Source organism: Carcharhinus amblyrhynchos, unplaced genomic scaffold, assembly GCF_965287045.1.
Source record: "Carcharhinus amblyrhynchos unplaced genomic scaffold, sCarAmb.v2.hapA scaffold_646, whole genome shotgun sequence".
Lineage (NCBI taxonomy): Eukaryota > Metazoa > Chordata > Chondrichthyes > Carcharhiniformes > Carcharhinidae > Carcharhinus > Carcharhinus amblyrhynchos.
In genome coordinates, this window is record NW_027650386.1 from 69410 (window position 1) to 92016 (window position 22607).

Genomic DNA, 22607 nt, shown 5'->3' on the forward strand with positions numbered 1-22607 from the left:
CAAAGGGAGGCAATTCAGCCCATCAGATCCATGCTAACTCTCTATAGAGCAAAACAATCAGTCCCGTTTTCCTGTTCTAGGAGCAGTGGTTAGCACAGTTGCTTCACAGTGTCAGGGACAGTTCGGCCCGTGAATCACTGTCTATGTGGAGTTTGCACATTCTCCCTGTGTCTGCGTGGGTTTCCTCCTGGGTACTCCAGTTTCTTCCCATAGTCCAAAGATGTGTGAGGGGGTTGGCCATGGCAAATTGCCCCTAGGTGTCTGAAGATGTATAGATTAGGGAGATTAGTCCGGTAAGTACATGGAGTTACGGGGATAGAGCTTGGGTGGGATGCTCTGTCGTAGGGTCAGTGCAGAGTCAGTGGAGCAAATGGCCTCCTTCTGCACTGTAGGAATTCGATGATTCTATGATCACCATAACCCTGCAAGTTTATTTACCTTGTGTCTGTCCAATTTCCTTTTGAAATCATTTCTCATTCCACCTTCCAGCACTCTGAGGGACAGTGAGTTCCAGCTCATTGCCTCCCATTGCCCATGAGTGCATCACTCACCCAGAACCTTAAATCTGTGTCTCCCAGTCCTTTCTACCACCAGTTAATGTGACCAGGTGAAAGGGGTAAGATTAAAAACAAGATACCGTGAATGCCAGAATTCTCAAGTAAAAACAGAAAATGCTGGAAAAGCTCAGCTGGTCTGGCAGCGTTGGCAAGGAGACGAACAGAGAGAACGTGTCGAGTCCAGTAGGACTCCTTGTTTGAAAGTGGAATGAGAATGAACAGTACAACACGGAGACAGGCCCTGTGACCCTCCATCATGATGCCTGTCTGAACTAAAACTTTATATACTTACAGAGTCCGTATCCTTTCATTTCTATCCTATTCATGGATTTGTCTAGTTGCCCCTTAAAAATAACTATCGTACCTGCTCCCACAACCTCCCCGGCAGAGTGTGTTCCAGATATTCACCAGCCTCTGTGTAAAAAACTTGCCTCACACATCCCCTCTGAGTAGACTGGGGCTATACTCATTGGAATTCTGAAGAATGAGGGGAGATCTTATAGAAACATATAAGATTATGAAGGGAGTAGATAAGATAGAGGCAGGAAGCTGTTTCCACTGGGCGGGTGAAACTAGAACTTGGGGTCATGGCCTCAAAATAAGGGGAAGCAGATTTAGGACTGAGTTGAGGAGGAACTTCTTCACACAAAGGGTTGTGAATCTGTGGAATTCCCTGCCCAGTTGAGGCTCCCTCATTGAATGTTTTTAAGGCAAGGATAGATACATTTTTGAACAGTAAAGGAATTAAGGGTTATGGTGAGTGGGCGGGTAAGTGGAGCTGAGTCCACAAAAAGATCAGCCATGATCTTATTGAATGGCGGAACAGGCTCGAGGGGTCAGATGGCCTACTCCTGCTCCTAATTTTTATGCTCTTATTTAACCTTTTCCCCAATGCACTTTAAACCTGTATCCCCGGGTAGTTGACATTTCCACCCTGGGAAAATATCTTCTGACTATCCACTCTGCCTCTCGTAATCTTGTAGACGTCTACCAGGTCGCCCCTCAACCTCCGTTGTTCCAGTGAGAACAAACCAAGTTTCTCCAACCTCACCTCATAGCTAATGCCCTCCATACCAGGCAACATCCTGGTAAATCTTTTCTGAACCCTCTCCAAAGCCTCCACATCCTTCTGATAGTGTGGAGACCAGAATTGAACACTATATTCCAAGTGCGGCCTAATTAAGGTTCTATAAAGCTGCAACATGACTTGCCAATTTTTATATTCAATGCCCCGGCCGATGAAGGCAAGCATGCCGTATGCCTTCTTGACTACCCTCTCCAGCTGTGTTGCCATTTTCAGTGATTGGTGGATATGTATGCTCAGATCTCTCTGCCTGCCAATTCTCCTAAAAGTTCTATCATAAGACTATAAGACACAGGAGCAGCATTAGGCCACTCAGCCCATCAAGTCTGCTCCCCCATTCAATTATGGCTGATATTTTTCTCATCCCCATTCTCCTGCCTTTTCCCCATTACCCCTGATCCTCTTATTAATCAAGAACCTTTCTATCTCTGTCTTAAAGACACACAGTGACCCGGCCTCCACAGCCTTCTGCGACAAAGAGTTCCACAGATTCCCCACTCTCTGGCTGAAGAAATTCCTCCTCATCTCTGTTTTAAAGGATTCTCCCTTTAGCCTGAGGTTGTGCCTCTGGTTCTAGTTTTTCCTACTAGTGGAAACATCCTCTCCACGTCCACTCTATCCAGGGCCTCGCAGCAACCTGTAAGTTTCAATAAGATCCCCCCCTCATCCTTCTAAACTCCAGTGAGTACAAACCCAGAGTCCTCAACCGTTCCTCATGTTAAGAACATAAGAAATAGGAGCAGGAGTAGGCCATCCAGCCCTTCAAGCCTGCCCCGCCATTCAATAAGATCATGGCTGATCTGTCGCTGCTCAGTTCCACTTTCCCGCCCTCTCCTCATAACCCTTAATCCCCTCTCTTATCAAAAACCCATCAACCCGCATCTTAAAAATATTTAGCGAGGCAGCCTCCACCACTTCAACGGGCAGAGAATTCCAGAGATTCACCACCCTTTGAGTGAAGAAGTTCCTCCTCAACTCCGTTCTAAACCGCCCCCCCTTTATCTTGAGGCTGTGCCCCCTAGTCCTACTGTCCTTTCTGAGCGGGAAGAGTCTCTCCACCTCAATCCTATCCATCCCATTCATCATCTTATACGTCTCAATGAGATCTCCCCTCATTCTTCTAAACTCTAACGAGTACAAGCCTAGTTTATTCAGCCTCTCCTCATAGCTCAACCCCCTCTTTAATGCAGGGATCATTTTTGTGAACCTCCTCTGGACCCTTTCCAAGACCGGCACATCCTTCCTTAGATACAGGGCCCAAAACTGCTCACAATACTCCAAATGGGGTTTGACCAGAGCCTTATACAGCCTCAGAAGTACATCCCTGCTCTTGTATTCTAGCCCTCTCGACATGAGTGCTAACATTGCATTTGCCTTCCTAATTACCGAACGACCCTGCACGTTAACCTTAAGAGAATCTTGAAGAATGACTCCAAGTCCCCTTGTGCTGCTGATTTCCTAAGCACTTCCCCATTTAGAAAATAGTTTACAAAAGGACATAAGAACATAAGAACTAGGAACAGGAGTCGGCCATCTGACCCCTCGAGCCTGTTCCGCCATTCAATAAGATCATGGCTGATCTCTTTGTGGACTCAGCTCCACTTACCTGCCCGCTCACCATAACCCTTAATTCCTTTACTGTTCAAAAATGTATCTATCCTTACCTTAAAAACGTTCAATGAGGGAGCCTCAACTGGGCAGGTAATTCCACAGATTCACAACCCTTTGTGTGAACAAGTTCCTCCTCAACTCAGTCTGAAATCTGCTTCCCCTTATTTTGAGGCCATGCCCCCTAGTTCTAGTTTCACCCGCCAATGGAAACAACTTCCCTGCTTCTATCTTATCTATTCCCTTCATAATCTTATATGTTTCTATAAGATCTCCCCTCATTCTCCTGAATTCCAATGAGTATATCCCCAGTCTACTCACTCTCTTCATAAACCAACCCTCTCAACTCCGGAATCAACCTAGTGAATCTCCTCTGCACCCCCTCCAGTGCCAGTATATCCTTTCTCAAGTAAGGAGGCCAAAACTGTACACAGTACTCCAGATGTGGCCTCACCAGCACCTTATACAGCTGCAACATAACCTCACTGTTTTTAAACTCTATCCCTCTAGCAACGAAGGATAAACTTCCATTTGTCTTCTTAATTACCTGCTGTACCTGCAAACCAACTCCATGTGATTCATACACAAGGACACCCAGATCCCTCTGCACAGCCTCCATTCCTCCTTCCAAAGTGAATAACCTCACGCTTTTCCACACTGTATTCCACCTGCCATTTCTTTGCCCACTCTCTTAACCATTTCCTATGGGGAGGTGTTTGAGTGCTGCGAGGCTGTGGAACATGTGGTAAGCAGTGTGCCCCAGGCCAGCTTGATCAGGGGAAGAGGAACCTTTGTGTTGGATGGATTGAGTGAATCCTTCTACACGTGTACCTGTATCATCTGCCTCAGGGTTTTGGGAGGGGCTGCAACAATGAGGCACATCTCCAGCAGTCTGTGACTCCGCAATCCAACCTCAGCATTGCCTGCTATCATTTCACTTGCTTCGGTCATTGTCCTGAAGGTTCAGGCCAGCGGCTGGAGGAGGAAAAGAAATAAACTGTGGTCAATGTAAATGTTGCCACATTCCCAGAGGACCAGAGACTGCAACCTCCCCACCCCCCAATCCCCAATCACCCCCCCCACCACCCCCCAACCCCTCCCACCCCCAACCCCCGCACCCTCCTACCCCCCAACCCCTCCCACCCCCAACCCCCGCACCCTCCCACCCCCAACCCCTCCACCACCCCCAACCTCTCCCACCCCCCCACCCCCAACCCCCAATTCCCGCACCCTCCCACCCCCCAACCCCTCCACCACCCCCAACCCCCCACCCCCCAACCCCCAACCCCCAACCCCTCAACCCCCAACCCCTTCCACCACCCCCAACCCCCCCATCCCCCAATCCCCAACCCCTCCCACCCCCCAACCCCCCCACCACCCCCAACGCCCCCCCACCCCCAACCCCCCCACCACCCCCAACCCCTCCCACCCCCAACCCCCCCACCACCCCCAACGCCCCCCCACCCCCAACCCCCCCACCACCCCCAACCCCTCCCACCCCCAACCCCCCCCACCACCCCCAACCCCCCCCACCACCCCCAACCCCTCCCACCCCCAACCCCCTCCACCACCCCAACCCCCTCAACCCCCAACCCCCTCCACCACCCCAACCCCCTCCACCACCCCAACCCCCTCCACCACCCCAACCCCTCCACCACCCCCAACCCCTCCACCACCCCCAACCCCACCACCCCCCAACCCCCCCACCTCCACCCTCCCCACCCACCCCCAAATCCCCTACCCCACCACCCCACCATACCATGCCCATCCCCCATCCCCGACCCCACCATCCCCCGCCCCACCATGCCCTACCCCCCAACCCTCCCACCACCAGAACATTCCACCCAGTGATACGGAACCACATGATGCAGTATTAGAATGGATAACACATGGTGAAGGAGGTACATTAGGGCTATTGGCTGTGTTAAATTCCCCCTCAGTGTACCCAGGCCAGAGTGTGGTGACTAGGGGATTTTCACAATTACTTCTTCGAAGTGTTAATGTAAACCTATTTGTGACAATAATAAATAAGCTTTAACTTGAAGTTTAAAGGAACATCCTGATGGAGCAAGAGCTGGAGAGCTCCAGGGAGGGAATTCCAGAGCTTGGGGCCCAGGCAGTAAAGGTACAGCCCCCAGCGGTGGAGAGAGGGGGGAAGGGGTACGCATAAGGGGCTAGCATTGGAGGAATGCAGAGAAGAGGGAGGGTTGTGGAGCTGGAGGAGATTTTAGAGATAAGGAAGGGTGAGGAATTTGATCACCAGAATGAGAATGGTAGTTGCTGGCCCTGGGAGCTGAGATATGTTGATTTGTGTTGGACTTGGTGAGAGTTAGGATCTGGCAGCACAGTGTTGGATGAATTGTGTAAGGTGGAAGGTAGACTGGACAGCTTTGGAACAATCAAGTCGAGAAGTCATTGACATCATGCACTGTTCCTCAAGACCCGACTCAGGATCATGGTTTTCTGTGGTGGGTTTTCATGTGGCTGAATTAGCCAGTACACAGATCATCAAACACAGGGGGCAGGACATCCCATGAGGAAGTGGGATCTGAGGTGCAGGATTTGCATTTTGTTTTCTCCTTCTCTGCTGTTCTCTGCCTCATCATTAGCAGTGTAGTGGCACAGTGGTTAGCACTGCTGCCTCACAACGACAGGGAACCGGGTTCGATTCCTGGCTTGGGCCACTGTCTCTGTGGAGTTTACATGTTCTCCCCATGTCTGTGCGGGTTTCCTCCGGGTGTTCCAGTTTCCTCCCACAGTCCAAAGGTATGCAGGTTACGTGGATTGGCCATGCTAAATTGACCATTGGGTGTGAGGGGGATTAGCTCAGGTAAATGCATGGGGTTATGGGGATGGGGACTGGGTGGGAATGTGGTCGGTGCAGACTCAATGGGCTGAACAACCTCCTTCTGCACTGTCGGGATTCTATGATTAGGTTATTGGGACTCAGCTTGATGGACAAGTTGTCATCATCCTGAATGCGATCATCCCAGACATGGGACATGTTTCAGGACAGCCTCAGTGTCTGAGAGGAAAAGAATGGTCTTTAGATAACAGGAGGAAGACTACAATAGTGGATGGGTTGAGGTAGTGATGGAGTTGGATGATATTACACAGTGGGTAGTGGGTCTTAGCAATGGACAGGATGTGGGGTTAGAAGCTTAGCTTAAGTTAATGAGGGAGCCACGGCTACACGCACTTTGATTCAATCTTTGAGCAGGCTGGGGTTGGAAATTGGGAGTTTATGCAGTCTGGCAACGGGGAGGTGAAGGTGGACACCGCTGTCAGTATCCTTGATGTCAACTTTGTCAGATGATGTCACCACAGGGAAACATGTAAGTGAAAATGAGGAGAGAACCAAGGGTAGATCTCGGGGGATACCAGAGGTAAAGATGTAGGAGAGGAAAGGGAAGCCATTGCTGGTGCCTCTCTGACTGGTTCTGGGTAGACAAAAGGGAGCCAACTGAGTACGACCAACCCAGCTGGAAAGGGTGGCCGGCTGTGTGAGAGTTTGCAGGTAGGTTACGGAGTGTGAGCGAATTGCTTACCACAGTTTTGGGGCACAGAGTGTCATTTCTGTCTTTACTAACATTGATTTAGTGTTTAGTGACAGGGCCAGCAATGTAATTGTACAGATTTAAAACAAAAACAGAAAATGCTGGAAAATCTCAGCGGGTCTGACAGCGTCTGTGGAGAGAGAATCGAGCCAACGTTTGGAGTCTGGATAGCCCTTTGTCTGAGCACCAGAGCAGAGATTAAATCATGGGTCTGAATCCTGCGCTGACTGTTGGAGAGGAGACACATTGGAACACTCAGGCTGGAGGTAACAAAGACAAGAGTGAGCTGGCACTGAGACGGGCAAATCCAGCGATGTCACAGAGGTGGCAATAGGCAATCTCAGTGATGGCATAAACGTGATGTGGGGAGTTCATCTCGGAGCCAAACATGATGCTCAGTTTGAGAAGAGACTGGCTTCATCTCAGACCTGTGCCCAGCAGAGGGCTGTAATCAGTAATGAGGGAGCGGAGATTGGAATGGGGACTAAAAGGAATACCTTCAGTCTTCCCAATGATTAATGGGAGAATACTTCTGCCCATACTGGATATTGGTCAGACAAGTGGTCAACTAATTTAAAAGCAAAATACCGTGGACACTGGAATCTGAAACACAAACTGGAAAATCTCAGCAGGTCTGACAGCTTCTGTGGAGAGAGGAGAGAGCTAGAGGCCGGAATCTTATGAGCATTCGCTCTGGTGGGATTTTCCCATCCTGCCGCAGTGAATGGAGGTTTATCTGCCAAATTCTCCAAGCTTGCTGCAGTGGGAATGTGCCGTGAACAGCAGGTAAGATCACACCCAATGTTTCTAACCATTTGTGACTCAGAACGTTGGCTGTAGGTTTACTCATTTAGGAGATCCAGAGAGGCAAGAGGGTGGTGGGAGGAGGGGTGGGGTGGGTGGGGGGGGGGGATGTGGTAAGGGTTAGGAGGAAGAGAGAGAGTGAGGAGAGGGTTGGAACAGCCAGCCAGTGTCCCTGTTCTCACCCCGCGCACCATCCACATACTTTCCACTGGCCAGTAATCCGAGGCAGGAACCCTGGCTGATTCTGTGCGTCTCAGTCGAGTGCCACATTTGTTGAGACAGCTCACTCAGCACATCCCTGGGATGAAGGTGGGCGCAGCGCCTAACCCTGCTTTCATTTGGAGCCCTGCTAAAAAGCAGCTTTCAGCTGTCTCCGCACCTTCATTAATTTGATCACAGAAAGCGGTGTGATTAGCCGCCCTCTGATTGGCTAAATGTGTCATGTGACAACTGGCCTATTGTGTAAGAGGAGAAATGGTGAGTGATAGTTTCCTGGTGCAGAGAATAGTTTGAGTGGAGAGGGAGAGGGAGAGAGGGAGAGGGAGAGAGGGAGAGGGAGAGAGGGAGAGGGAGAGGGAGAGAGGGAGAGGGAAAGGGAAGGAAGGACTATTACTTACGTGGCGAAAAACTGCAGCAGGCGACGGTGCAGAGGGACCTCGGGGTCTTTGTGCATGAGTCGCAAAAACCCAGCTTGCAGGTGTAGCAGGTGGTCAGGAAGGCGAATGGGATGCTGGCCTTCATAGCGAGGGGGATTGAATATAAAAGTAGGGAGGTCTTGCTGCGGCTGTATAGGGCATTGGTGAGGCCGCAGCTGGAGTACTGTGTGCAGTTTTGGGCGCCGCACCTGCGCAAGGATATTTTGGCCCTGGAGGGAGTGCAGAGGAGGTTTACTAGGCTGATACCGGAGTTGAGGGGGTTGAGCTATGAGGAGAGGCTGAATAGATTAGGCTTGTACTCGTTAGAGTTTAGAAGAATGAGGGGAGATCTCATTGAGACGTATAAGATGATGAATGGGATGGATAGGATAGAGGTGGAGAGACTCTTTCCGCTCAGAAAGGACAGTAGGACTAGGGGGCACAGCCTCAAGATAAAGGGGGGACGGTTTAGAACGGAGTTGAGGAGGAACTTCTTCACTCAAAGGGTGGTGAATATCTGGAATTCTCTGCCCGTTGAAGTGGTGGAGGCTGCCTCGCTGAATATTTTTAAGATGCGGGTTGATGGGTTTTTGATGAGAGAGGGGATTAAGGGTTATGGGGAGAGGGTGGGAATGTGGAACTGAGCCACGACAGATCAGCCATGATCTTATTGAATGGCGGGGCAGGCTCAAAGGGCTAGATGGCCTACTCCTGCTCCTATTTCTTATGTTCTTATGAGAGGGAGAGGGAGAGGGAGAGGGTGAGGGTGAGGGTGAGGGAGAGGGTGAGGGTGTGTGAACTCTCTTTACCCTGTGGGAGAGTATGGGTTTGACATGTAACTGGCTTCCTGTCAAATCTGAAGACTGAGGAATGAAAGGTAATTGTTACAGATCTTTGGAAAGAAATGATTTCCGCTTCAAGGGTTGCGTTGGTGTCGGAGACTTTTATCTAAGTCTTTTATCTATATTTGTCAGTGTGGTTAACATTGTGACAATGATAAGATAAACTGTGTTTTGTGATGTTGATTGAGGGGTGAATGTTGGCCAGGAAACCAGGGATAGTCTCCTTGTCCTTCTTTGAGAATAGGTTCACTGAGTTAAGTGGCAAGGGAGCTGAAAGCTATGGTTACAAAGAACAACACAGCACGGGAAACAGGCCCTTCGGCCCAATGAGCCTGCGCCGCCATCTTAAAAGCATTTTCCTACCCCTACCTTGACCCGTGTGTGTGTGCTTGGTACCCCCATTGGAAACCAGATTCAGGGGAGAATAGTGATCGTGTCTTTCCTTGCTTCCTCTGTGGGAGCGAGGATAAGGACACATCCACCCTCAGGACACGTCCACCCACAGATATCCGGACGATCTCACACCAGCTCTCACCATAGCACAACCTTCTCCCGCAGTAACAAGCCCCCCTCATCCCGGCTGGGATCGCCAGGTTCTCAGAACAAGGTCTGGCTCCTGATGGCAGCCACCTGACTCTTCAGCATTCCCAAACACTGCTGGAGCGGAGGGGTGGGAGCAGGGAACCAGCTCCCAATTCACACCCTACATTGGGACCTGGAGCAGTCTGAGGCTGAGAAGAATGGGTCAATATTCAGTGGAGTTTAGAAGAATGAGAGATGGAGGGTTTTTTATTCACAGGATATGCATGTTACTGGCCAAGCTAACTTTTATTGCCCATCTCTAATTGCCCTTGAGAAGGTGGTGGCGAGCCTCCTTCTTGAACTTTTGCAGCCCATGTGGTGTAGGTACACCCACAGTGCTGTTAGGGAGGGAGTTCCACCATTTTCACCCAGTGACAGTGATGTTTCCCATTGGGATCGTGTGTGGCTCAGAGGAGAACTTGCCGATGACGGTATTGCCATGTATCCTCTGCCCCTGTCCTTCTAGGTGGTACAGGTCATGGGTCTGGAAGGTGCTGTCGAAGGAGCCTTGGTGAGTTACTGCAGTGAATTTGCAGGTTGTGCACACAGCTGTCTCTGTGTGTCGGTGGTAGAGGGAGTGAATGTTTAGGGTGATGAATGGGATACAAAGGATTAGCAGAAGGGATATGCTAATGTATGATATAAATGATGTACTACTGACATCAGTTAGGCTCTTTCTCTCTCTCAGAATCATTCCAAGGAACAATCTGTCTATCCTGTACCTGGTTTAGAGACAGCTCTAATGAGCCAGTGGTACCAGGATGAGTCCACAATCTGAACCAAGCCCCCTGCTGAGAGTTCGAGGTGGAAGAACCCATCTCACAGAATGGTCACTCCAGAGAAGAAGCAGATTCCACCCTGACTGCAGTTGATGTCCATGAGGTTTTCCAAGGGGTGAAGGGCCAGCAAGTCTCGCTCTTTGCCAAGGGGGTTTCCAAGAACATCTTCCAGCCCGGGGTCCGCTCCATGGAGCAGGGTGAGACGTGCTCGCATTTCTTCTTCCAAAAGGTGCACAGTGAGAGCTCGGTGATCAGCAGCCTGAAGGAAGAAGATGGCTCTGTAAAGCCATGACAGTCTGACACTTGGGGATATGGTTTGGAGGGACCTGAAGGGCATGTGTGAGAAACTGGAGGGAGTGAGTAGGTACACAGAGTGAAGTTTGGCACTCTTACCATAGCCTACAGAAAGAAGATAGTATTCCTGAAATCGCCATGAGGAAATCATTTCACCCTGCTGGAGATTGGTCAAGATGGGAAGGCTCTCAAGGAATATTTCTCCTGTGTTTACCGTGGAGAAAGACATGAAGACTTGGGAACCAGGGAAAGTTAGTGGCAGTATACTGGGGATAGTTCACACTACAGCAAAGGAGGTGATGGACATATTAAAATGTAGGAAGGTGGATAAATCTCCTGACCCTGATCAGGTATATCCAAAAGCATTATGCGAGTCTAGAAAATAAATTGTGGGAGCGCTGGCTGAGATATTTGCATCATTATTAGCCACAGGTGAGGTGCCAGAAGACTGGAGGGTCACAAATGTGCCCTTATTTAAGAAGGACTGCAAAGAAAAGCCTGGGAATTATAGACTGGTAAGCCCAGCATCTTTGGTGGGTAAGTTACTAGAGAGGATTCTGAGGGATAAGATATACAGGCATTTGGAAAGACAGAGTTTGATTAGGAGCAGTCAGTATGGCTTTGTGCACGGGAGACCATGCCATACAAATTTGTTAGAGTTCTTTGATGAAATGATCATTAAGGTTGATGAGGGCAGGGCGGTTGACGTAATTTCTATGGACTTCAGTGAGGCCTTTGATAAAGTTCCACATGGTAGGCTGTTCTGGAAGGTTAGATCACATGGAATAAAGGGAGAGCTGGTAAATTGGATATATAGTTGGCCTGATGGTCGGAAGCAGAGGGTAATGGTGGAAGGATGTTTGTCAGACTGGAGGCCTGTGACTAGTGACGTGCACAGTAAGAAGTCTCAGAACACCAGGTTAAAGTCCAACCAGTTTATCTGATAGTAATCCCACAAGCTTTCGGAAACGGTGTTCCTTCATCAGGTGTGTGGAAGGTTCTAATCAGAGAAGGGCATATAAAGTCACACACAGCTTACAGATCTCTACACTAGTGATGTGCCTCAGGGGTCAGTGCTGGGCCCATTGCTGTTTGTTATCTATATCAATAATTTGGATAAGAATGTTCAAGGAATGATCTGTAAGTTTGCAGTTGACACTAAAATAGGTGGTATTACAGGCAGTGAGGAAGGTTATCATAAATTGCAACAGCATCTTGGTCAGCTGGGGAAGTGAGCCAAGAAATGGCAAATGCAGTTCAATACAGATAAATGTGAGGTGTTGCATTTTGGAAAGTCAAATCAAGGTAGTGCTTTCACGGTGAATGGTAGGACTTTTGGGAGTATCGTGGAACAGAGGGACCTGGGAGTTCAGGTGCAGAGTTCTCTAAAGGTGGAGTCATAGGTAGATAGGGCAATGAAGAAGGTTTTTGGCATGCTGGCCTTCTTCAGCCAAGGTATTGGGTATGGAATTTGGGAAGTTGTGTGGCAGTTGTATAAAACATTGGTGAGGCCACACCTGGAGTATTGTGTTCAGTTTTAGCCTCCTTGCTATAGGAAAGATGTTATTAAACTGGAGAGCATGCAGAAGAGATTTACAAGGATGCTGCCAGGACTCAAGGGACTGAGTTAGACAGACTAGGACTTTTTTCATTGAAGCATAAGAGATTGAGGGGTGACCTTATAGAGGCAAGGAAAGGTGAATGCACTCAGTTTTTTACAAGGGTTGGGGAAGAGGGTAAAGAATTAATGGGAACCGGAGGAGAAACTTTTTTACAGAGGATGATACGTGTGTGGAATGATAAGAACATAAGAAATAGGAGCAGGAGTAGGCCATCTAGCCCTTCGAGCCTGCCCCACCATTCAATAAGATCATGGCTGATCTGAAGTGGATCAGTTCCACTTTCCCGCTTTCTCCCCATAACCCTTAATTCCCTTGTCTGTCAGAAACCGATCTACCCGTGACTTAAATATATTTAGTGAGGCAGCCTCCACCACTTCAACAGGCAGAGAATTCCAGAGATTCACCACCCTTTGAGTGAAGAAGTTCCTCCTCAACTCCATTCTAAACTGCGCCCCCCTTATCTTGAGGCTGTGCCCTCTAGTCCTGCTGTCCTTTCTGAGTGGGAAGAATCTCTCTACCTCGACCCTATCCATCCCTTTCATTATCTGATACGTCTCAATAAGATCCCCCCTCATCCTTCTAAACTCCAATGAGTACAGGCCTAGTCTATTTAGTCTCTGTTCATAGTCCAACCCCCTCATCTCCGGTATCAGCCTAGTGAACCTCCTCTGCACTCCCTCCAAGGCCAAAATATCCTTGCGCAAGTGCGGCGACCAAAACTGCACACAGTACTCCAGCTGTGGCCTCACCAGTGCCCTGTACAGTTGCAGCAAGACCTCCCTGCTTTTATATTCAATCCCCCTCGCTATAAAGGCCAGCATCCCATTTGCCTTCCTGACCACCTGCTGCACCTGCAGACTGGGTTTTTGCGACTCATGCACAAGGACCCCCAGGTCCCTCTGCACCGTAGAATGCTGCAGCTCTTCGCCCTTTAAATAGTAATCCCTCCTACTATTATTCCTGCCAAAGTGGATAACCTCACACTTGCCAACATTGTACTCCATCTGCCAGGTCCTCGCCCACTCGCTCAGCCTATCCAGATCCCTCTGCAGACTTTCCACACCCTCCGCACAATTTGCTTTTCCACTTATCTTCGTGCCATCAGCAAATTTCGACACCCTACACTCAGCCCCCTCCTCCAGATCATCTATATAAATGGTAAAAAGCTGAGGCCCCAGCACCGATCCCTGTGGCACTCCACTAGTCACCAACCGCCAATCCGAATAGCACCCATTGACACCTACTCTCTGCCTCCTATTTGACAGCCAATCCTCTATCCACGCTAACACCCTACCCCCAACTCCATGCACCCTAACCTTCTGAAGCAACCTTTTGTGCGGGACCTTATCAAACGCCTTCTGAAAATCGAGAAACACCACATCCACCAGTTCCCCTCTGTCTACCGCACTAGACACATCCTCATAGAATTCCAATAAATCCATCAGACACGACTTCCCCTTTACGAATCCGTGCTGCGTCTGATCTATCAAACAATTCTTCTCAAGATGCCTCACTATTTCTTCTTTGATGACGGATTCAAGCATTTTTCCAACAACAGTCGATAAACTAATCGGCCTATAATTCCCTGCCTTTTGCCTGCTACCCTTTTTTAAACAACGGCGTAACATTAGCCGTTTTCCAATCTTCTGGCACTTCCCCGGAATCCAGTGAATTTTGGTAAATAATCACTAAGGCATCGACTATCACCTCTGCCATTTCCTTCAGAACCCTGGCATGCATACCATCTGGTCCTGGGGACTTGTCCACCTTCAGTCCCGCTAGTCTATCAAGCACTACCTCTCTAATGACAGTAATCGCATTCAGGCCTTCAACTCCTACCATCCTTCTGTCTTTTAAGATCCGGCAAACTATTCACATCCTCCTCTGTGAAGACCGAGGCAAAAAACTTATTTAGGGCCTCAGCCATTTCCTCATCTCCCACCACTAAATCCCCCCTCTCATCCTCTAAGGGTCCAACATTCACTCTAACCAGCCTCCTCTTCCTTATATATTTATAAAAACTCATACTGTCCTTTTTTATATTTAGTGCTAGTTTAGCTTCATAGTCTATCCTTCCTTTCTTTATCAACTTCTTAGTCAATCTTTGTTGATTTTTAAACCTCTCCCAATCCTCTAATCGCCCACTACTTTTAGCTGCTCTGAATGCATCAGCTTTTAATTTAATACTCTCCTTTATTTCCTTCGATAACCACGGCTGATTATCCCTTCTCCTACGATCCTTCTTTACCATCAGAATAAATTTCTGCTGAGTACCGAAAAAAATCTCCTTAAAGATCCTCCACTGTTCCTCAGCCGTCCTACCGACCAATCTGCGCCCCCAATCTACATTTGCCAATTCCTCTCTCATCCTATCATACTCTCCTCTGTTCAAACAGAGGACACAGGTCCGGGACCCTACTTTCTCATCCTCTATCTGCATCAAAAACTCAATCATACAACAATCGCTTGTCCCAAGAGGATCCCTCACAACAAGATCCCTAATTCTACCTGCCTCATTACATAACACCAGATCTAAGATAGCTCGCTCCCTCATCGGTTCCAGCACACACTGTTCAAAGAAACTATCCCGGCAGCATTCCAAGAACTCTCCCTCAAGCCCACCGCGTCCAACATGGGTCAACCAATCAATATGTAGACTGAAATCCCCCATAATTATCGCCGTTCTGTTTCTGCACGCATCGTTTATTTGCGTGTTAATAGCCTGCCCCACCTCCAAGTTATTATTTGGGGGCCTATAGACCACACCCACCAGCATCTTCCTCCCCTTAATATTCCTTATCTCCACCACAACGATTCCATGTTTTGCTCTTTGGAGCCTATATCTTCCCTTGCTACCACCCTGATATTATCTTTAATCAGCAGAGCTACCCCACCCCCTTTTTCCTCCTGTCCATCCTTCCTAAACACCTGATACCCCTGGACATTCAGTTCCCAGTCCCTGTCACCTTGCAACCACGTTTCTGTAATGGCCACCAGATCATATCCTTTTGTGCTGATCTGCACAACCAGCTCATTCACTTTGTTCCGAATGCTTTGTGCATTCAGGTAAAGTGTCTTTATCCCAGCCTTTATCTGGACCCTATTTGAAGGAACGCTACCAACCATACTCATGCCCCCTACTCCCTTTATTATTGGGACATCCTCAACATTTTCCTGTGCCCGTACCCTCTCTTTTACTTTAGACATTGTCATTTCTCCCACCCCTGCACCCTCCCCCCCCTTCCCCCAATTAGTTTAAAGCCCTATCTATAGTCCCTATCTACAGATCTGCCGGAGGAAGTGGTTGAGGCAGGACATTGACAACATTTAAAAGGCATTTGGACAGATACATGTATAGGAAAGGTTTAGAGGGATATGGGCCAAATGCAGGCCAATGGGGTTAGTTTAAATGGGCACTTTGGTCAGCATGGGCCAGTTTGGGCTGAAGGGCCTGTCTCCGTGCCGTAGATTCTAGATTTTCTGGACAATTTTAGAGGAAGTTGGTCATTTTTTCCAGTGTAGCCTCAGCTTATTGAAATGTTAGATATCCAGTGGGTCCTGCAGCTGTGGTGACAGAGCTATAATCGTATTTCCTGAAGTTCTTGCTCATTTCCTCTTCTGAAACTTCTTCCCAGGGTTCTTTAACAGAGCAGTGAGCTCCTCAGAACATCCTGAGTTCTCTCCCAGATCCAAGATGTCCAATGGTTGATTCTCCTCAGTGTTCTCTTTTGGATCAAAAACCTTGTCATTGAAAAGTCTTCATTGCCCCCGCAGTAAAAACATCCAGAAACTTACACTCCACTACTCAGCAATGCTGAGAAAATGGTGTGCTGTGATGTGAATGATGAAGACAAAAGCTGACGATGGCAGTCGGGGGGGAAAAGGGAGGTGGGTGAAGATTATGAAGAATGAAAGGCAGAGGGAAGATCGAGGGAAGGGAAGCTGGTCCCAGACAGGGCTGTATTAAAAACTCCAAAAAATAAGGATGTCAAAGGGATATTATATTGTTTACTGGAAGGATGGCACAGCGGCACTGTGGTTAGCACTTCTGTTACACTGCGCCAGCGTCCCGGGTTCAATTCCGGCCTCGGGTCACTGTCTGTGTGGAGTTTGCACGTTCTCCCCATGTCTGTGTGGGTTTCCTCCGGGTTCCTCCCACAGTCTAAACATATGTAGTTTAGATGGATTAGCCATGGGGAATATGTGGGGTTACGGGGATAGGCAGGGGGAAGGGCCTGGCTAAGATACTCTGCCAGAGAGTGGGTGCAGACTTGATGGGCCAAATGGCCTCTCCTGCACAGTAGCGATCCTATGAAGGGGATGGAAAAAGACTCCAGATTCAACGATAGCTTCAAAATCAATAGTGTTAGTGTGACTATCATTCTGTGGTCTCAGTTAACATGTTATTCAACATTTTTGCTAAATAGACAAAAGCCAAAAATGGGACCTGGAAACTGGCTGGATTAATTAAATTGAATTAAATTAAAGAATAATCCATTAGTGGAGATGGTAGGAAGGTGAGTATGATAATGTACTCAATCTGGTACACAAAACATTTATAACTTTTACAATTATAAACGCATTATTAACAGCTGATTATTAAAACTGATTTTTAAAATGCTGCGAGAATTCTAAAATGTGCCCTTCCCAGACGGACAGGGAAAAAAGTACCACGACTGAAAGAATAAATTGAAGATTATAGATCGACGTTCAGGCTAACTCAAGGCAGGAGAAATCATTCAAGAAGAAACGTGTCAGACATGCAGAGTTGAGACAGCATCGGTAATTAGCTAAAAACCAATTGGCTAACTCTTATTTCATTATTGACAAGTTTCGACTAATTGGCTAATTTCAAACAATTAAGGCGGAATTTCAACATCTTTAAGGTATAAACAAAGGATCTGAGGAAGGTCTGTTGGTACAGAGAGATATAGAGAGATGTAGAATGAAAGCCATGGGTAGTGAGTGGTGTTGAGGGACGCTGGTTTTACATGTTATTCATATTTTTCGACATGTCAGTTCAGGTCCTGGTGTAAAGAATGTGGTGAGATTTTGTTTAATTGTTAAAGTTAAGCTTTCTCCTCTTACTGCTGATGGATGGGAGATTTAGCGGGGAATGTGAGGGAAACTTTCTTTACCCAGAGGGTGGTGAGGGCCTGGAATGTGCTGCCTGAGAGGGTGGTGGGGGTGGGATGCCTCACATCCTTTAAAAAGTACCGGAATGAACACTTGGCACCTCACAACATTCAGGGCCATGGGCCAAGTGCTGGCAGATGAGATTAGGTGGGATCGGGTGCACAGTAGCACAGTGGTTAGCACTGCTGCCTCACAGCGCCAGGGACCCAGGTTCAATTCTGGTCTTGGGTCACTGTCTATGTGGAGTTTGCACGTTCTCCCTGTGTCCGTGTGGGTTTCCTCCGGGTGCTCCAGTTTTCTCATGCAGCCCAAAAGATGTGTGGGTTAGGTTGATTGGCCAAGATGCATAGCCCCTTAGTTTCAGGGGGATTAACAGGGTAAATACGTGGGGTTACATGAATAAGGCCTGGGTGAGATTGTGGTCAGTGCAGACTTGATGGGCTGAATGGCCTCCTTCTGTGATAGGAATTCTATTCTATGAGGTGTTTCTCACGTAGCTGAAGAGCCTCGTCTGCACCATATAATTTTATGATAATAATTACTACTAACTGACACTTAGCTTTTAGTCTTTCTCACTTGTTCCCCTTTTTAATGGTGAGAAAGCTGAATTCACCAATATTGTTGGTTGTTTTGTGGTTATATCCCCAGAAGCTGACATTTACAATGGGGGAGCGATTGCAAACAAGCCACTCCCATCTTTAAATAAATCATCATCGTTACAGAGGAGCGAGGTTAAGTGTGGCAGCCAATGGTTCAGGGGTAGGGCAGTGCTAGCCTTTTCCCCCTGGGGCTGGGCTGGAGAGGGTGATGTGAGCGTTCCGGACACTGTTTCAATCACACACCAGAACCTTCAAACCTGCCCGCTGAGGGTGGGGAGACCAATCAGCTGCCAGCCCACCAGGGGAAATCACTCCTGTCGAATTAATGAGGTTGCAAGTGTGGAATCTGGTGCGGGATCCTGCTATCCTAGCTGGAATCTTCCACACACCTGACAAAGGAACAGCGTTTCCCAAAGCTTGTGGGTTTACTATCAAATAAACGGGTTGGACTTTAACCTGATGTTGTGAGACTTCTTACTGGTCGGTGGGATAGGAACCACCAGAGGCTGCTGCACCTAAAGTTTAAAGTTTAATTATTGGTGTTACAAGTAGGCTTACATTAACACTGCAATGAAGTTACTGTGAAGTTCTCCTGGCTGCCACACTCCAGCCTGTTCGGGTACACTGAGGGAGAATTCAGCACGGCCAACGCACCCTAACCAGCACGTCTTTCAGATTGTGGGAGCACCCATGCAGACACGGGGAGAATGTGCAGACTCCACACAGTCAGTGACCCAGGCCAGGAATCGAACCCAGATCCCTGGCCCTGTGAGGCAGCAGTGCTAATCGCTGCTCCACCGTACCACACCTAGCCTCCAAATGGGAGAATTCTTGGGCTAATCAGGATTTTCTAAAGGTTTAGCATTACTGCCTTGTTGATGTCCCCTATTCAGAAAATCCAAGCCTCCCATACACCGGTTTCAACAACTTCTCAACCCGCCTTCCTCTGATAGGCCTGAGCTCAGTGTATCCGGGTGAGTCACGTTTGACTCCACTTCACGATCCATTAGAACAGCAGAAGGCCATTCAGCCCCTCAAACCTCTTCTACCATTCAATGAGGTGTTCTCTGATAGAGTCACAGGGCGGGATTTTCCAGCCATACTCGCCACAAGGTCGGAAAACCCCACCCGAGATCAACAGACCGTTGCACTGTCCGTGTCCCCTCTGCTCCGATTCCTGCGGTGGGTGGGACTGCAAAACTCCCCCCACAGGGTGGACTTTTACCGGCACGTCCGCCCAAGTTCCATCCGATCCCGCCCGAGGCCGACGGAGAATAACGTTCTCCGAGCCTCTCCCACTCCCGGAACCGGGGCGGACGAGCTGGTAAAATTCCGGCCATAGAGTCCACACAGCGTGGAAGAGGCCCTTTGGCCCATTGTGTCTGTGCCAACAATAACTACCACTAACTCCATGTCAGACAGAGGGAGATGTGACCAGTGTGTGTCTCGTCAGAGAACGATAACCCTCGTCTCGGGGAACTCATCAAATTGAAACAAAACTCGGTGATAATCCTTTCCCCTGGGTGATTACCTGGAGTGCTGTCTGGGTGGGTGTCACAGGGCAGGCATTCACTGGGCTGAGGGACAGATGGTTCTGAGTTCCTCCTCACATCACAGATCTCTCTTCGTCAACGTCCTGAGGCCACAGAGGGCCTCCCCCCTCCCCTCAGTCAGGGAGTAACTGCAAAGGAGTGTTGTCCACGTTCAAATGTAAGTGGATCTGATTTGTGATGTTCCGTTGCTATGGTTACGGTGACAGATTCCACGCTGAGAGGTATCAGCTGTGTCACCGTGAGGACTTAGAACCAAACCTCCCACCCACCCGTCCCACCCATCTCCCTTACCCTTCCACCTCTATCCCTCAGTCCGATCCCTTGGGGTCCCTTTTCCCCCCTCTCTGACCCTCCACCCCTACAACATTCCCCCTTTCTTTTCCACCCAGTCTCCTCCCATCCCTGGTCCAAATCTGGACTCTCTGTCACCCCCTCATCCCCCGCCACCCCCATCCTGCTTCACTGCCACCCACCCACTCCTTCACACCCTCCCCTGTTTCTCCTTCACCAACACTGGTCTAATCCCCGCTTCCCCCACACTGAGATTCCCACCCAGAAGCCCAGCTTCTCTTTGGAGCAGAGAATTCTCAGGGGGGAAATGAATCGAGGCGAACAAAATGAGGAGGGCTTTTGATGAAGTGGACTGAGCGATAGTCCCTCAACTGTCAGGGGGATAAGTGACCAGAGGGCACAGAGAGAAGGAGGTTGACAAAAGAAATGGATGAGAAAGTGTTTTGACAATGAGTTATGATCTGGAAGGTGCTGCCTGATAGGGTGATAAGACTGGAACCAAAAACTGGGAATTGGAGAAATCCAACGATATCTCCTGCTGGGGAAAGGATGACCTGTTGCAAAGACCTGCCAGCCAATCAGAGCTGGCAGTCCACCATGCTCTCGAGTGCTACCTTTGGCCATTGCTGATACTGAAGTCAATCCCTACTGAGGAGGCATGGAGAAGATGGAGGCATGATGGAGAAGGTTGGACTGGAAGGTGAGTGGGTCATCGGGCCAGGTGGACAGGGCCTGGTGACAGGAGGGGGTCTGTGTTTGGGTGACCGGGGTTGGGGGGGAGTCTGTCCACTTGGTAAGAAGTCTCACAACACCAGCTTAAAGCCCAACAGGTTTATCTGGTAGCAAAAGCCAGGAGCTTTCAGGGCTGTGCCCCTTTGTCAGGTGAGTGGGGAGTTCTGAACCTGGTGTTGTGAGACTTCTTGCTGTGTTTACCCCAGTCCAACGCCGACACCTCCACATCCTGACACTTGGTGACTCACCATTGGGTACAGCTGCAGTGGGAGGCGGTCTTTAAGTAACCATTAATTGGCCAGTTAAGGGCCACAGTTGACTCGATACCGGGAGGGGCAGGTCGGTGGTGCACACAGCAGCCACCCACGGGATTTTATACCCTCCCCCACCTCTATACCCTCCCAGACTGTGGGAGGTGGGCATAGGGTACAGAGCAATAGCCCTGGGGGTGGGGGAGGCGGGGATGGTTAACCTCACGGGGGAGACAGGAAATTGAAAAGAAGGAGAAACCAAAAGACAAAGTAAACAATGGCATTAAAATCATCCCAGATTCACACACAACCCCCAAGGAGCTGGATCCAAATACTAACTGCTCACAGCTCCTCATGTAACCATTACTGGGCTGCGTACAGACAGCTCGGTACCCACAGTGACTGGCAGCTTGATCTTACCCTGTTTGGGAGCAGACTGAGAGCCGGCGCAGGAAGGACATTGGACGGTGGGAGTACCATTTGGAGAAACGAAAGGTGCAGTCTGCTGCGGCAACTGTGAGTCAACTTCCTTCCTTCCTGCCACCCCTGCCTCCTATCCTCCTCCACAGGCAACCAGAGAGGTTGCTGCTGACTCCATCGCTCCCAGTTCCTCCTGAACTAGATTGCCAGGCCAAATTTTCATAAAACATTCATCTGTAGCTGAGGCCAGTTGAGACAGTTTCCGTTCACAAAGCTTTACGTAACATGACTCCGATTGACAGAGCGAGTCCTGTCCTCAGGAACCTTCTCTCTGTATCACTTACACATAACCCTGACAACACCGTCTACTGTTCCCCCCACCCCCAACTGTGTCCCAACCTTTCTCCCCCCCTCTCCTGAAAACACTGACTCACACTGAGGGACTCAAATTCACTGTTCAAAATGAAATCCTTCACGCGTGAGCTTGGACAAGTGAGTGAGAGCAGACTGACTAATCTGAGAGGCATCGTGATGTGATTCTGAAACTGGCATCTTGGAGTGAGCTGGGGGGGTGGGGAGCTGGTGTGTGTGTGTGTGTTTGTGTGTGTGTGTCTGTGAGTGTGAGTGCCAGCATGTGTGCTGTATGTGTGTGAGTGTATGTGAGTGTGTGTCTGAGACTGTGTGCTGTGTGTGTGTGGGTCTGTGAGAGTGTGTGTGTGTGTCTCTGTATGTCAGGGAGTGTGTATGTGTGTGTGTGTTTCTCTGAGAGTGCGTGTGTCTCTGTATGTCTGTGAGTGTTTGCTGTGTGAGTGTGAGTGTGTGTGTGTGTCTCTGAGTGAGTGTGTGTGAGTGAGTGTGTGTGAGTGAGTGTGAGTGAGTGTGTGTGAGTGAGTGTGAGTGAGTGTGAGTGAGTGTGTGTGAGTGTGTCGGGTAGGGGTGGTGGGAAAGGTTGGGGGGGTTGAGTTCAGCAGCTTGTGAGCGAGGGTCAGGGACACAGGAGCTCAGGAAAGATGTGTCGGGCAGGGAGGGAGAGAGAAGGTTCACCAGATTGACACTTGCGCTGAAGTTTTAATTTTTAAATTTTTGGATTTTTCCATTCTTAAAGTTCCAAAGCCGATGCTCAGAGTGGAGCGGGCAAACCCAAAATCAAACCTCACTGGCTCCAAAAAACCAAATTCAAATTCCAGCTGAATCCGATTCATTGTCCCCCCATCCACCTGAGAGACAAACAGGATCCAAGCTGACAGGGTGAGGCACTGTA

At 49.0% G+C, this 22607-nt stretch overlaps 1 protein-coding gene across 1 annotated transcript in view; it reads right to left on the reverse strand.

Moving 5' to 3' along the window:
- LOC145339740 (DENN domain-containing protein 3-like) overlaps nt 1-21494 on the reverse strand; it is an 87482-nt gene extending 65988 nt beyond the window's left edge. The window contains exons 1-2 of the mRNA XM_080184266.1: nt 21347-21494; nt 4081-4224 (exon numbers count right to left, since the gene is read on the reverse strand). Coding sequence (XP_080040392.1) covers nt 4081-4200 — 120 coding nt within the window. The 5' untranslated portion in view covers nt 4201-4224; nt 21347-21494. The remainder of the gene's footprint in view (nt 1-4080; nt 4225-21346) is intronic.
- Between the last annotated feature and the right edge of the window lie 1113 nt (nt 21495-22607).